Source organism: Elephas maximus, chromosome 12, assembly GCF_024166365.1.
Source record: "Elephas maximus indicus isolate mEleMax1 chromosome 12, mEleMax1 primary haplotype, whole genome shotgun sequence".
Taxonomy (NCBI): Eukaryota; Metazoa; Chordata; class Mammalia; order Proboscidea; family Elephantidae; genus Elephas; species Elephas maximus.
The window spans coordinates 26,274,519-26,290,570 of NC_064830.1; the positions used below are offsets into that span (position 1 = coordinate 26,274,519).

The following is a 16,052-nucleotide window of genomic DNA, read 5'->3' on the forward strand; positions in this document are numbered from 1 at the left end:
TGCTACTGGCATCTAGAGAATAGAGGCCAGGGATGCTGCTAAATATCCTACAATGCACAGACAGGATAGCCTCCCACAGCAAAGGCTTATCCAGCCCAAAATGTCAGTATTTCTCAGGCTGAGAAACCCTGATTTAGAGAAAGCTTGGCTTGACTGATGGCTCCTGAACCCTGAACAGAAAGTCGAGTTCACATTTCTGGTTTCTGAAGACGTGACTAGGCTAAAGCTTTATGAAGCTTTAGGAAAGAAGGCTCTCCACTCCAGATCTTCTTTGTTTCCCCTCTATCTCTTATGGCTACAGTCAGCTATGGTGGGGAAGATGGAAGGGGGGCTGGATTTCAGAGAGGCCTAACCTTGGGGTGCTCACTGGGATACACCCATTTGAGGGATGTGTCTCTGTCAGGGTTCTCAGGGAGACGACCTTTGCCCTCACTTGTCCCTTTTTATTGATGTCTGGTCACCTGGAATCTGTCAGTCAGGCCCCATGAATTGAAAGAAGAGGCTTCGTGAGCAGGTGGCAGTTCTCATCTCCCCCTATCCGGTCACCCTTTTCCTTCTTTTCTTTTCTCCTTGATTTATTCAGTAAATATTTCTTGAGCTCCTACTATGTGTCAGCCATTTTCTAGGCCCAGGGCTGCAGTAGTTCTTCCCCTTGAGGAGCCAGTTAAGTGTCTTTGATCACTTGCTATGGCCAAGAACTTCATAGGTTAGATGTGCCCCTGAGAATCTTTCTGACCGAGGATGACTTATGAAATAGAGGAAAGCGTTGATTATTCCTTCACCTTTGAGTGATACTCTCTTCTTTCCTGGACGTTTAAAGGCAGAGATTGAATGACTCACTCGTGTCATCTGTTTTCCTTTCCTCCAAATGCTCACTATTGCTCCAACTCCTGACAGTCAGAGCATGGTGAGGTAGGTTGTTCCTCACACTCATTCATTCCTCCTTTCCTTGGCTTGGAGCCACAGGCCAAGAGTCATACCCCTTCCTCCCTGGGCTATACTGAATCGAAGACTAGGATGGCGTTAGCACCTTGTATGGTTATCTATGTGTCTTGCTCTCCTATAGGACAAATTCCAGCCCAGGAAATCATCTCATAACTGTTGGAGAAGAGCGAGTTGGTTTTCATGCATGTGTCTTTCTCCCTTAGAGTTCAGGAGCCGGCAGGCCTCTGCCAGCATGTGTTCCAGTTCTCTCTTCCAGCCACTGGAGAACTCTGGGCCTCTGGCAACCATCCCCAGTGAGCCCATCCCTGGAGCAAACCCAAGCATGGTGATGGGAGTGCAACAGGCAGGTGAGGCGATGGAGAACCACCAGAGGCTGCTACGCCCGCAGATGATGTAATCAAACATCCTTCCGAATAAGCAATGGTCACGTTATCTTTCTCTCCAATGTCTTTAGATTTCAACTTGAATTTGCGACAGCTTTCAAAACGGAATGCTTTATTACTAATTTGAAAAGTTTTTCTGCATTCCTCTTTGATACTCGGTGCCATCTCCTTGATGGTAGGATCACATATTAGTTCCCTCTGCATCCTCACAGCACACAGCTACCTGCACAATGGATACTGTCAGTGTTTGCATGGAATTGCTAGAAGGGGCAGATGAGAGTAGATTGCTGCCGCTTATCAAGTGCTCAGCATGCCCCAGCCTTATGTATATATCCCATTTAATCCTATGAACAACCCTGGTTTTAGTTTCCCCATTTTAGTGATTGGGAGACTGAGGCTCACAGAAGCTGAATATTTGCATAGAGTTTCATAGACCGTAAATGGTGGAATCAGGTATTTTGACATCATGTATTTCTGATACCAAAAATGACGCATTTTGCCATACTGAAGAGACCTGATGAGCGCGATAGTTGTTTTCACAGTATATACCAGCCGTCTCAAGGACTCTAGAAGGTCATGGGTCATTTTCATTCTCACTGCAGTAAGGGTCTGTAGAAGAGCATTGACCCTGAGAAGGGAGCCAGTGCCCTTGTATACCACAAATTGTTAACAAAGGGGTTGCACCAATGTTGGGAACGTGCTCCCCTCCAGAGGCACCATGCCTCCCCTTCCCCGTGGCGTTTGCTGTGGTCCTCACTGCCTGGGACTGGTGCTGCACTTGGGCAGCCTTGGATGTCTGCCAGCTCGGTGACTGGCAAGACCACTAGGTTTGCAGTCAGAACAATTGATTGTGAGTTCCAGCACTGCCACCTTCTAGCCCAGTGACATGGGGCAACTCATTTAAACTCCTTGAACCTCTGTTTTCTCATCTGTAAAGTTGAGAAAGAAACTTCTGTCTAAATTGTAGGATGATTATAAGAATCAAATAAGATATAATGGTAGCAAAAACTTACTTAGTGCTTGCTATTCATAGGCAGGCACTGTTATATGTGTTTCTGTTAATTCGTATAGTAATTCTGACAAGGCCCAGAGTTGGTACTATTATTATCTCCATTTTATGGATGAGAAAATTGAGGCACAAGGAGGGTAAGTAAATAACCACACTCACATGGCCAGCAAGTGGCAAAACTGAGATTCACGCATAGGCAGTCCGGGTTCAGAACCAGGCTCTTTACCCCTCACCATGCTGCCTTGCCCATGCAGAGCGGTTTGCGCCTCTCTCAGCTCTGGAGTGCCCTACAGACTCTGAGGCCTTCCAGACTATTCTGGTTGACTTGGGGGACTTAAGCAATGTAGTCAGCATCAGACAACAGAAATAACAGAAACCATGGTTGCCCTAGAGTTGTCCTCAGACCTGGGAAGCTCCAGGCCTGTCACCAGCCCAGAGCTGGGTGATAGCAAACATGACAGCTTTCCTGGGGGCTTTTTTTTTTTTTTTCAAGAGGAACTATTTTATTTTGCAAATGTATTTGTAAAGGATCATTTGCCATTTCAACAGTCTTCGTATCTACAGCCCAGTAACATTATGTTCATCATGTTGCTCAACCATCACCTTTAACCATTCCAGATTTTTCCATCACCCTCATCAGAAGCTCACTGTCGCCTAAGCTTTGTGTCATTCTTTCCCTCTCCCTTCTGGGCAGACTTTGATACAAACCTGAACTCTGGAAGGTAAAAGAGAAGGTAGGGCAGTTTCCGGTGCAATACCGGAATTCAGGGAGCTTCACCTGTTGGCCACTTGTGCCCTCTGGCCTGTCTTTCACCCAGACCATGCTTACTGGCGTGTATGCATGTGTGTGTGTGTGTGTTTTCTCAGTGCGGCAGATAAGTCAGCTGGTCGGCATCCCTATGTCCACTGCAGGAATCCTGACCTCCCAGTGAGACTTGTTAATGAATAGCTAGTGTGTAAAAATGGAAGAAAAATAATTTCCTACTTGCCTGGCTCACAGGGCATTCCTGTGAACTGACCCTGCTTTCTTCCTTCTTTCTCTTTGCCTTCAGGATCAGCCTCTGATCACTCCTCGCTAACAGCAGCACTGGGTTCAGCTGTTTTCAATGGCAAAGATTCCCCAAAGCATCAACAGTTGGTGAAGAACAACCTGGTGGCTCTGCCAAGGCCCTCAGCTTTAGGTAGACTTGTCTGCCCTGGTGGGCCATGCAGGGTGGGTCCTGTGCTTCCCTGGGCCAAGGCATTGGAGGAAGCACTGGGAGCCTGCAGGTGGCGGCTGCTTGGCTTCCTGGTGTTACTTGGGATGAGAGTCCGGCCAGGTCAGCAGGTGCCTCCAGAGTATGTGGGTCTGTGCCCAGGCCTATGCTGCTGCTGGGTGGGAGACCAGGGCTTCTGGCATTGAGGGGTGGAGCTGCACTTGGGAGGCATCATGTGTGCCAGGAAGCAGTGGGAGTGCTTATCCAGGAGGGCTAGTGAACTGTCCCACCGTGGGCCATGCATTAGGAGGGCTGTAGAGCTCTGGAGAAATAGGCAGCAGCATGGTGTTGCAGGAAGGACACAGGATTCAGGATCAGATACTCATGAATTAAAAACCCAACTCCGTCTCTTTGGGATCTTGGACAAGTCTTTTGGCTAAATGTTTTCTTATCAAGAGGTAAGAATTCCACTCCTAGGGTTGTTAAGAGGATCAAATGAGAGATACTGTATACAATGGGCATGTAATTGGTAGCTCACTAAACGGTACCCACTGATGTCATCAGCATCATCATCATTGAGGGCTGGTCGGCTTGGGGAAGGCATCCTGGAGGAGCTGATAACTGAGCTGTGACTTTGAAGTTGGGGAATTTCTCTCTGTCCTCCTTTATCCATATGGCTAAACTGAATTTTAAGATCAAAGACTATTCACACTGGAAACCAAATCAAACCTGTTGGCATCAAGTTGATTCCAACTCATTGTGACCCTATGGGACAGGGTAGAACTGCTGCATAGGGTTTCCAAGGAGTGACTGGTGAATTCAAACTGCCGACCTACTGCTTAGGAGCCAAGCTCTTAACTACTGTGCCACCAGGGCTCCTGGAGGAGCCCTTAAAAAGCATCTAGTCAGTACTCGGTTTTACAGAGGAGAAAACTGAATCCCAGAGAGGCAGAGTCAAGCCTAGGATCCAGTCTTCCCTGCTTCCTTGTGCTGTTGGAGGACTTCCTGGTAAAAATCTTGAATTTTCCAACTCTTAGTTGAAGGACCAAATATGTTTTCTGAATTGAATCTAAAGCTTTCCAGTCCCAACCAGTGTATCTACTCTGGAATTGGAAATCAAACCTTTGTCACTCCCAAAGTACAAGGAACCACAGGCAGGCTCCCACTTTTCTTCCTGTGATGGTTTCTTCTCCCCTAGGTCCTGAATTTAGGGGGAGCCATGTGGCTGAGGAGCTGGACCTCTGGGGATGGGGGTGAGAGGCCTGTGGTGGACATGCCTCCTCTGAACTGTGACCTGTGGATGTCCATCCTTCACCCCAACATCAGGGAAATGTGGGCGTTTCTCAGCTGGGACACTGGAGCAGTTGGCTCTGGAAAGGCAGGCTGGGGATCCCCCTTCTGTGGTTAACTGCATGAACTTTCCTTGCTCTGCTGCATGGAAGGGTGTGGGAAATATGTTGTTGTTAGCTGCCTTTGAGTCCGCTGCCGACTCATAGCAACCCCATGCACAGTGGAAAGAAATGCCCGGTCCTGCACCATCCTCGTGATCGGTTGCACATGAGACCACTGTGATCCATAGGGTTTTCATTGGCTACTTTTTGGAAGTAGATCACCAGGCTTTTCTTCCTAGTCCATCTTAGTCTGGAAGCTCCGCTAAAACCTGTTCAGCATGATAGCAACCCGCAAGACTCCACTGACAGATGAGTGGGGGCCGCACTTGAGGTGCGCTAGCCAGGAATCGAACTCTGGCCACCTGCATGGGAGGCAAGAATTATGCCTCTGAACCACCCATCTCCTAAACTTCCTCGCATGGCCCTCAAGCCCATCTGCAGTCTAGCCCCACCTCCTGGTTGAGCCCCATTCCATGTTATTTCTGCTCATGTCACTGTGCCACAGCTGCATCCGGCAATTCAGTGCCCCCCTTCCTCCCATTATGCCCCTCATCCTCATGTCTCTGTGCCCTGCCCATACGTTTCCATGTGCTTGACTTGCCCTCCCCACCCGCCTGTTAAACCCGCCCTTCAGAGCTTTTTTTTCAGAGCTTAGCTCAGGCATCACCTCCTCCACCAAGTCTGCTCCTGTCTCTGGACACTTAGGCATTATAGTTGCATGGTTGCTTGTGTTTGTGTGGGCTGCTGACTCCCTGGGCTATGAGGGTCCGGAATGCAGGGCTGTCATGCTTGTTGCTTGACCTCCAGCACCTGGCTGGCGTGGAGCTGGCACAGAGGGGCTCCGTGGATGATGGCTAAACTGAGTCACATTGTATTGTTTGAAAGCACAGCTGAAGCTTTGGAGTTCCTTTGCCTTCTCTTCTGCTGCAGGAGAGCTCAAAATCAATTTTTAAAACACTGCTTCTAAAACCAGGGCTTTGAACCAGTTTGTTCCTGTTAGACTCCCTGCTGAGAATTTGCATTTCTAACAAGTTCCCAGGCGATGCTAATGCTGCTGGTTAGGGACCAGTTCTGAGAACTGCTAGTAAAACCAGAAAACCAAACCCATTGCTGTGGAGTCAATTCCGACTCCTAGCGACCCTGTAGGGCAGAGTACAATGGCTCCATAGGGTTTTCAAGGTTGTTATGGAAGCAGACTGCCACATCTTTCTCTAATGGAGTGAACCGCTGACCTTTTGGTTAGCAGCTGAGTGCTTTGACCACTGCACCACCGGGGCTCCCTACTAGTAGAGCCAAACAAAACTAAAATCATTGCCCTCGAGTCCGTAAAACTAAAATCATTGCCCTCGAGTCCATTCCGACTCATAGCAAACCTATAGTACAGAGTAGAACTGAGAACTGCCCCACAGGGTTTCCAAGGAGCAGTCGGTAGATTAGAACCGCCGACCTTTCGGTTAGCAGCCAAGCTCTTAACCACTGCACCACCAGGGCTCCTTACTAGTAGAGCAGTGGTTCTCAAAATTTATTACACATAGAAATCACCTGGGGGTCTTGTTAAAATGTAGATCTGAGTCAGCACATCTAGGGTAGAAATGCAAATTCTTCACAGGGGTTTGAACCGGAATGAAGCCCTGTCTAAAGCCACAAGGAGCGTTTGATTGAGGCTTGAGGGCTGATGCTCAGTCGTCCTCCATGGAGAAGCGCTGGGCCCTGTGGGGGAGGAAATGTGTAGGGTCCTTTTTCTGTTGTCTCAGACAGGGAGTCGACTGGCATTAGACAGATGGTAAATGTCCTGCATTGAGTGGGCCACATAATAAATTGTCTCATCCAAAACGTTATGTAGTACCTTCGCCACTAAGAGCTACTGCTAGGAGGAGTTGGTCCACGTTGGTACCTCAGGAGCAGCTTCAGCTGATAGCGTTTTGGGAAGGGCTCCTGGGCTCAGAGTCCTCTTGGAGGCATGTGGGGTTAGCTTCCCAGGGTGAGAAAATATCTGTAACTCTTCTATTCTTAGTAAAAAAAAAAAAAAGGTACAATTCGCTACCTACCCCCTTTGGTAGTTCAGCTACCAGGGAGCTGCTATCTTAGTCTCTGTGGAAGCTCTTCTTTTGGCCCTTGAGGACAGAAGTTTTAGAGAGTCAAAGACCTGGTCTAAGATGAAATAATGATGACAGCAGCCAGCTCAAAGGTGGCTATGAGGGTCAAAGGAGCTGCTGTTTGAAAGCACTTTGTAGACAATAAAGTCAATTTATGTATTTAACTTTTTATCCATTTTATTCATTTTCATTCAGTCTAAGGAAGAGGTGAACATAGTTTGGGCTTACTTTTTTTTTTTAATTATTATAGTTTAGGTGAAGGGTTACAGAACAAACTAGTTTCTCATTAAACAGCATGCATATTGTTTTATGACATTGGTTAACAACCCCATGGCATCTCAACACTCTCCCTTCTCAACCTTGGTTCCCTATTACCAGCTTTCCTGTCCCTCCTGCCTTCTAGTCCTTGCCCTGGGTTAGTGTGCCTCTTTAGTTTTGTTTTATGGGCCTGTCCAGTCTGGTTGAAGGGTGGACCTCATTACTGAGCTGAAAGGGTGTCTGGGGGCCATATTCTCTCGGTTTCGCCAGTCTCTGTCAGGCCAGCAAGTCTGGTCTTTCTTTTTGAGTTAGAATATTATTCTACATTTTTCTCCAGCTCTGTCCAGGACCCTGTATTGTGATCCCTGTCAGAGCAGTTCATGTTGGTAGCCAGGCACCATCTAATTGTACCAGACTCACTCTGGTGGAGGCCGTGGTAGTTGTGGTCCATTAGTCCTTTGGACTAATCTTCCCCTTGCATGTTCAGTTTTCTTCATTCCCCCTTGCTCCCGAAGGGGTGAGACCAGTGGAGTACCGTAGATGGCCACTCACAGACTTTTAAGAACCCAGATGCTACTCACCAAAGTCGAATGTGGAACATTTTCTTTATGAACTATGTTATGCCAGTTGAGCTAGATGTTCCCTGAGACCATGGTCCCCATATGGGCTTACTTTTGAGACCAAAGCTATAATTCTCAAACTGCAGTGTGCTTGAGAATCACTGGGGGTGCTTGTTAGTAGTGAAGTTTTCTGACACTCATTTCCAGAGATCTGATTCTGTAGGTCTCAGGCAGCACCCAGGAATGGACAGTTTTAACATATCCCTGGTGGTTCTGATAAGGAACGGTGCAAACGGTTCATGCTTTTGGCCGCTAACTGAAAGGCTGGAGGTTTGAATTCACCCAGCGACACCTCAGAAGAAAGGCCTGGCCATCTTCTGAAAAATCAGCCGTTGGAAACCCTGTGGAGCACAGTTGTACTCTGACACAGGTGGGGTCACCATGAGTTGTAATCGACTGTGCGTCCACTGGTTTGATTTTTCGTTTTTGGGTTTAGTGGCTCTGATGGGACTCCTCAGACCAAAGTTAAGGATAATGTAGCTCTAACCAGTGGGTCTCAATCTTGGTTTACGTTAAAATCACCAGAGGAGCATTGAGACCATTGGGATGCCTGGGCCTCACCAGCTGCTGGAAATCTGATTTAGTAGGGATGGACTGGGGTCCAGACAGATATATTTTTCAAAGTTTCCCAAGCCAGTTAAATGTGCAGCCAGGGTTGAGACCCGCAGCTCTAAACGTAGGGGAAATTTTGTGTCAAATTGGTCAAAAAAACGTATGCTAACCAAATTCTTAATATTTTGAATAAACCACGAACATAGCTGAAGTCGTGAGCATACTGTTGTCTAGAGTGGGCAGGGATGACTCATTAACAGCAGTGGGTACCAGCTTCTGTTCTCCTTGATTTTTAAGTCTGAAATTAGCTTTCAAGGATAGAGTGGGGTGGGGAGCACAGGTGGATCAGTACTGCCCTCAAGTGGTGGAACTGTGGTGGTGCTTGCAGTGAATGGGGCTGCAGCTTGTCTACAGAGATAGATTTCTCTGTTCCAACTCTTAGAAAATACACTGGGATTTATAGATAACAACGGTGATGATGATGCTGTGGGTAATGGTAGCTACCGTTTATTGGGCCCAGTCTTTTGCTGGGTGCTGCACGCTTCATATATATTTTCTTTAGTTCTGATTGAACCACCTTTCAGAGTAAGTTTTATTATCCTACTTTAAAGATGAAGCAGCTAAGGCTCAGAGAGATACAGCTTGGGCACATGGACAGTTTGGGATGAAATATTTTTGAAAATTGACAGGTTATTTCTCTATGCTTAGATACTTCACTCAAGGTCCATTGTAAAGCTGTGATACTTTTATACCAAATAAGTGTTCTCCAAATCAGGAGAAGGTTTTATATAAGCTTTCCTACTGACAGCCTAATCCATGCTTTAAATGTTGTCTAGGTATCTTACCAAACTCCGGGCCCCCCAAAAAACGACACAAAGGGTGGTCCCCAGAATCTCCGTCAGCTACAGATGGTGGCTACCCCCAGGGTGGTGGGAACAGAGCTAAGTATGGTAAGTGACTGAAGCCTTGCAAGAAATCCATGACTTAGGGGCTAGTGGTGGTGGTGCTGATAAGGTGGTGGTAGTGTGTGTGTGTGTGTGTGTGTGTGTGTGCGCGCGCGGCGAGGGAGTTTCTAGGGGGACAGACTTTGGTATAACAAAAGGATCTCTCTATCATATATTAGAGTTGCTTAACATGGCCTCAGACCCCATGTGTAGTAGTGAGTTCCCTGATCGTAGAGGAATTTAAAAAGGGGTTTCCTTGTCACTTGACAGGGATATTGACGAGAAGGAGTCTAACTCATTTGGTCGGGAAGGTTAAACTCAGTGAGCTTAATGGCTCCTTTGACCTTCAGGGTCTGATTCCAAGACTTTGGTGCTCCCATGAGCAGAACATGGGTCAGGATGTTAGCAGGTACGATAGCTGGCCTGACGTTAAGTCTACTAAAGATAGATGCCTTGTCTGATATATTTTACTAACAATCTTGGCGTGTTTCTAGAAACTGCAGGCATGTCCTGCATGCCCCAGGCTGGCTTGGTGGGTCCAGCTTCAGCCACCTTTCCCATTGTGGCCTCCGGAGAGCCAGTGTCTGTTCCTGACAACTTGCTGAAAATATGCAAGGCCAAGCCGGTGATATTTAAAGGCAAGTACAGCAGTTGAGTGGATTAAAGGAGAGCCTGAAAGAATCCACGAGAAACAGTAAAAAATGAGACCTTGTTCTGAGAAAAACTCTTTGCAGGGCAGTGAAAGAAGTGAGCAGGACAAATCTCCAGTTTAGCATCTGATCAAATGCCCAGAATTCTAGGGCTTGTTAAACAGTTTTCCACAACAACCTGAAGTGAAACTATTCATTCCCATATCTTCATTTGCTTGTTCATTTACTCTCATTTTTCACTCAGTTTCACTGGGCCCCTACCATGGTAGCAGGCATGGTGTTAAGCACCGGGAACATGGAGATGGATAAATCACAGTCCTTTACTTCAAGGAGCCTCTGGTCTGCTGGGCTGCCCTGTTGTTACCCTACGTCACTGGTATTTTCTGACTATGAAATCTGACTCAGATTGGGCAAAGATAGCCATGGTCAGCACTGTAGAATCTCATAAAATAGTATGAGATTTGTCTTAGTTACTTAGTGCTGCCCTAACAGAAATACCACAAGTGGGTGGCTTAAAAGAACGGAAGTTTATTTTTTTTCACAGTTCTGGAAACTAAAAGTCCAAAGGAGGGACTTGGCTGTGTCAGTTCCTTCTGTGAGCCTCTCTCCTAGTTTTTGGTGGCTGCCAGCAACCTTTGGCATTTTGCTTGTAGGTGGGTCCTCGTGTGTCTTCTGCCTTCCTGCAGTGTGTGTCTCCATGACTATTCAGGTCTATTTATAATTCAGAAGGGATTAGGTTGAGAATTTACCCTACACTGGTATGATGTCATTAATATAACAAAAGAAAACCCTATTTCCAAACAGGACCACAATCACCGGTACAGGGCCGGGAATTTAACACATATTTTGGGGAGACACAGTACAATCCATAACAAGATTTGACCTGTTTGTGTCAGTGAGCTAAAATACCTTACATGGAGGTAGATTTTGACTCAGAGAAACCCTTTTTAATGAAGTTGGATGCCTTGACATGGAAAACTGTGTGAAGATTTGGCAGGACTTACTTGATGATGGTACTCACCAGTACAGTGTGCTGGCATACAGCCACACACCTCCTCCCCGCCACATCATACATACAGATCCCTCTTTATGTTAATACTTGCATATGGTATTATGCCTGTAGTAACAGAGAAGGAAGGGTGGGAGGAAAAGGGCTTTTTTTTTTTTTTTTTCTAAAAAAAAAAAAAAAGGACAGTATTCAGGAAGTAGGGTCAAGTGTGGGTTTTAAACTCGGCACAAGACAGGGCCAATGACTAGGGGATCCTGCTAGATCCTACAGGCTAAAATGAAGGTCAGCATTCATTTGTGCTGCGCACATTAATTGCATGGCCATTATGTGTCTCTGGTCAGCCCTGAGAACACAGATCTGAGAAAACAGGACAGGACAGGACACAGAGCATGGAGTGTGTGCGGGGTCTTCACCTGCACCTTCTCTGCACCAGGAGCCTCAGACATTGGGTGGAAGCCCAGCAGACCTGAGTCAGACACTGAACAACCTCACAATACAGATTATCCTCTTTGTCCCTCAAGTGCCCTGGGCTTCCTGCCACTGTCTGTTTAAGCTATACACCCCTCTCTCTAAAGCGCTTGCTGCCCTGACCCCTGTCCCCCCACTTCCATGTGCTCAAACCCCACCCATGACTCAGGACCCAACCAGATGCCTCCTCCATGTATCACTCTGTTTCTCTTTCACCCAAGTCCCACTGCAGCTTCTCTGTGTCTCTTTTATGACAAACATTATATCCTTCTTTTATGTTATCCCTTTTAAACCGTAATGTTCGTGAGCAGTGATACCCAGATTGTGGTCTCTGGACCAGCAAAACCAGCACACTTGGAATCTTCTGAGAGTTGTGAATTCCCAAGTCCCATCCTAGAATCAGAATTGGACCCCAAATCTGCATCAGAAGCTCTGGGGTGGGGTCCAGCCACCTGTGTTTTAGCAAGCCTGGGTGGGGGGCGGGGGGGTCCTGAGCATGTTCAAGTGTGAGAAGCACTTTCCTTGAGGACATGAACTGTGTTTTAGCCCCAGATTTACCCCCAAAGCCTACCATGATGCCTGCACATAGCAGGTCTTCAGTAAAAATATAGGTCATGGATAAGTTGAGCACCTTCTCAGAAGTTTGTGAGATACTACATGTACATGTGATACATTGGATTATCTCAGCAACCCATGAAGATTTGATATCCTCGTGCCCATTGCGGAGACTGGGGCTTAGAGAAGTTAAACTTCATGTTTAAGGTTACAAGCTTTTGAGTGATAGAGAAGATATTTCAACCTGAACCTGGGCTCTTTCATTTTCGAGAGTTGTCATCAGAGTTCATCTTTTAACTAATTAGTTTGGTGGGTTCTGTCAGTATTCTAAGTCTTCTAGTCCATGATTGATTTTCCTAGCTCAGATTGCCAGAATCTTGGGAGGCTGCAAGGCAGAATAAAACATAGTCCCTACCTGCTTAGAGTCAAGGAGGCAAACTCTGGCAAACAATACAGGGCACAGATCAGATGTTGTGCGCACGAGGCAGTGTGTTCTGTTATTAGCACCAAAGGAGTAAAATTGGCAGTGGCTCTTTGGCTTTGGCAAGTCACTTCTCTCTGGGCTTAAGCTTCCTCACCTTCAGAATAAGGGGATTGGACTAAGTGAACAAGCAAATGCTAAAACTCCTCTCAGTTGTAGACAGTTAGGACTCTGTCAGTCCAGGGAACAGGAGGACAGAGCAGGTGTGCTGGGTCAGTGATTTCCGGGAAAAGGGCACTTGAGTCACCCCCATTGCAACTCACCTGTCTGCTTTAGCTGCCAGCATGCAGGGAGTCCATATGTGTGTGGGCTGTAAGGCTGTGCACAAGGCCAGTTGCCAAGGAGATGGTGCTGCTTCTTCCTCCGTAGGCCATGGGAACTTCCCTTACCTCTGTGGGAACCTGAATGACATTGTTGTAAGCCCTCTCCTGTATACATGCTACCAGAATTCCCAGTCCATCTCTCGAGCGTATGAGCAGTATGGGGCTTCCACAATACAGCCTATCTCTGAAGAGATGCAGCTCTTACTAACCGTCTACTATCTTGTCCAGCTTGGTAAGTCTGTGTTCTGTTTACCAGGAACCCCTGGTAGAATAATCACTAAAGGTGAGAAATACTGACCATCAGAGTGCTTTTGAACACCAACTTGGACTGTTGCAGATGAAATACAAAGAAATTATGACTGGATATGCTTTCCTCCAGCTTACCCAAGAGCTTGGCTGTTAACCGAAAGGTCAGAAGTTTGAATCCACCAGCTGCTCCTTGGAAACTCTATGGGGCAGTTCACCTCTGTCCTATAGGGTCGCTATGAGTCAGAATCAACTCGATGACAACAGGTTTAGTTTTTGGTATGAAGTTACTGCAGTGGTCACCACCCTGAGAGGCTGGAAAACGGATTAAAATAGGTCAAAATCTATAGAGAGTAATTAAAAAATTAGCTTACCTGCTGTTATGGACACCAAGACTATAGCAAGGAATAAAGCAGACGAGGACTCTTTCCCTCAAGGAGAGTGAGAGAGAATACACAAATAGAAAATAAAGCGGGGAGAGGGTAGGGTGTATGTGTTTGTGTGTGTATACGTGGTTGATTGAGGGTAACCAAGATAGCCCTCTATGAGGAAGTGACATTTGACCAGAAACCTGAGTGATGAGAAGGAGCCAGCCTCGTGAAGCTCTGTGGAACGTGAGAAAGGAGGGGAAGGCTGTGAGGCAGAAGGAGCATGGAGTGTCCCAGGATCCCTTCGGCTACAGCAGAATGAGAAAGGGCAAGAGTGAGAGGAGGTGTGGTCAGAGAGAGGGCAGGGCCTTAGGCTGTGGTAAAGAATTTGATTGGATTTTAGACACATTGAGAAGCTACTGGAATATTTTTAAGCAGGGGCCTGATGGGATCTGACTTCCCCTTTGAAGAGACCACATTGGCTGCAGCGTGGAATGAGGCTCCACGGCAGTAGTGGGAGCAAGGCTGTTGAAGTTGTCCGGTGAGAGGCCATGGCGGCTTGGCCACTTAGGTTTGCAGGAGAGAGACCCGGAGTATATTTTGAAGGTGAGGATGGTAGAATGTTTGTTTGAGGGAGGCGAGGGACAGATTGAGGTGAAGGATAGAATTGAAGGATGAACAAGAGTTCTGTCTTGGCAGTTTCAAGTTTGAGATGCCCATCAGGCAGCCACATGGGGTGTCTTGAGGGTTTGGATAGGCAGGTCTTAAGGCCAGAGAAGAGGTTGAGGCTATTTGGGAAACAGCTTAGCGATGATACATACTAAAGCTGTGAGACCAGGTGAAATCATCTGGGGAGTGACTATGGATGGATAAAAATGGCAAGGCCTGAGCCTTGGGAACACTCCAATATTTAGAGATCATGAGAGGGGGAGGAACCTAAGGAGCAAACTGCGACAGAGCAGCCAGTGAGACAGGAAGGAGGCCAGAGAGTTGCTGCTTAGGACAGACAGGAACCTAGGAAACATCGTTGATGCCCACCCCACTGTTCATTCTTTATTCCTCTCTCTCTGTTGCTCTCTTGTCGTGCTCTCTCCCTTTCTCCCTCTGTCACTCTCTGGCTCTGCTGTTTTTCTCTTTCTCACCATCACATCCAATCCATCAGTAAGTCCTGCTGGCTCTACTTCCAAAACGTCTCCCCAGTTGAATCTCCGTTGCCTTCTACACCCCTGCCAGCCTCATCCAGGGCAGTACGCTTGCCCCTTAGTCTCCACATCTGTTAAAAACGCTCAGAGTCCTCCAGGAGTTTCCCATCACGTGTACAGTCCAAACTCACTCAAGGCCCCAAGTGATCCAGCCCTGCCTCCAGCTGTGACCTTTTAACCCTGCCACTTCCTGCCTCTGCTCCTTCTGCTCTAGCCACTCTGTCTACCCGGAGCAGATTTGTTCCCTCATGCCGTTTGAGTTGCAGTTCACATGTCACCTCCTTTGGAGGCCTTTTCATTGTTGTAACTAAGACAGCACTCCCCATCAGCCTCCTTCAGCATTCTATCCTGTTAACCTGTCATCTTGTCATTTAGAGCACTACCATTCACTGAAATGATGTGTGTTTGTTTACTCTCAGTGTGTCTCCCCAGTTAGCATGTAAGCTCCATGAGAACAGAACATTATATCTATCTTGTTCATTTCTCTTTGTCTGCAGCATGAAGTAGACATTCAGTAAGTATATGTTAAATGAATGGATAGACATTGGCAGAGAAGCAGATCAGAAAAAGTGTTTCAAGGAGAGGGAATAGGTCACTATGTCAGTGTGTCTGAGAGGTGGATTGGGGTGAAGAGTGGTCATTGACCATTGGACTTGATCATATGGAAGTGATTGGTGACCTTGGTGAGGATTTAAGGGAAGGATGGGGACAAATGCCTTGTTGGAGTGGGTTACAGAGACTAGGAAGTGAGGCAGTGAGTGTGGTGAGTGTAGACAACTCTCTTGAGAAGATTTGCTGGGTGGTAGTGATTCTGGAAAGGGAACATTTTCAGTTACGGGAGATATAACAGTCAAATCAAATTGTCACAAACCAGTGAGTAGGTGGTAAACCAAAACCAAACCCATTGCCATCAAATCGATTCCAACCGATAGCCTCCCTATAGGACAGAGAAGAACGGCTTCATAGGGTTTCCGAGGAGCAGCTGGTGGATTCAAACTGCTGACCTTTTGGTTAGCAGCAGAGCTCTAAACCACTGCGCCACCAGGGCCTCGGGTAGGCGGTATTATCCCTATTTTACAGATCAGGAAGCTCAGGGTTATACAGATAGTGCTGGGCTGAGCCGGATCGGAACATGTCACCTAAACCAAAGCCTAGTGCTCTTTTCTCTAGCTCACCCAAACATACAATTTATATGTATAAGCCAGACAATTCATAAAACAGAAAGTACTCGTAGGAAACAAATGTTGGAAAATATTCATTCTAACTTTAGTCATCAAAGAAATATAAATAAGCAGATCAATCAAGGAATGTTTTTATCAATTAAATTAATGACAATAACCCAAATGGTAGTATCTA

The 16,052-nt window shown here is 46.8% G+C and overlaps 1 protein-coding gene across 13 annotated transcripts in view; it reads left to right on the forward strand.

Annotated features, from left to right (window-relative positions):
• The window catches only part of GREB1 (growth regulating estrogen receptor binding 1), a 189,449-nt gene that overhangs the window by 110,313 nt on the left and 63,084 nt on the right, over positions 1 to 16,052 (forward strand). For 12 of the 13 annotated variants that reach the window (XR_007519543.1, XM_049902774.1, XM_049902771.1 and 9 more), the window contains exons 6-10: positions 1,149 to 1,292; positions 3,390 to 3,518; positions 9,287 to 9,400; positions 9,889 to 10,032; positions 12,927 to 13,112. Coding sequence is in view for 12 of the 13 variants with exons in the window: in XM_049902774.1 (XP_049758731.1) it covers positions 1,149 to 1,292; positions 3,390 to 3,518; positions 9,287 to 9,400; positions 9,889 to 10,032; positions 12,927 to 13,112 (717 nt within the window). In the remaining variant the exon portion in view is untranslated. The remainder of the gene's footprint in view (positions 1 to 1,148; positions 1,293 to 3,389; positions 3,519 to 9,286; positions 9,401 to 9,888; positions 10,033 to 12,926; positions 13,113 to 16,052) is intronic. The other variant, XM_049902778.1, reaches the window with a different exon arrangement.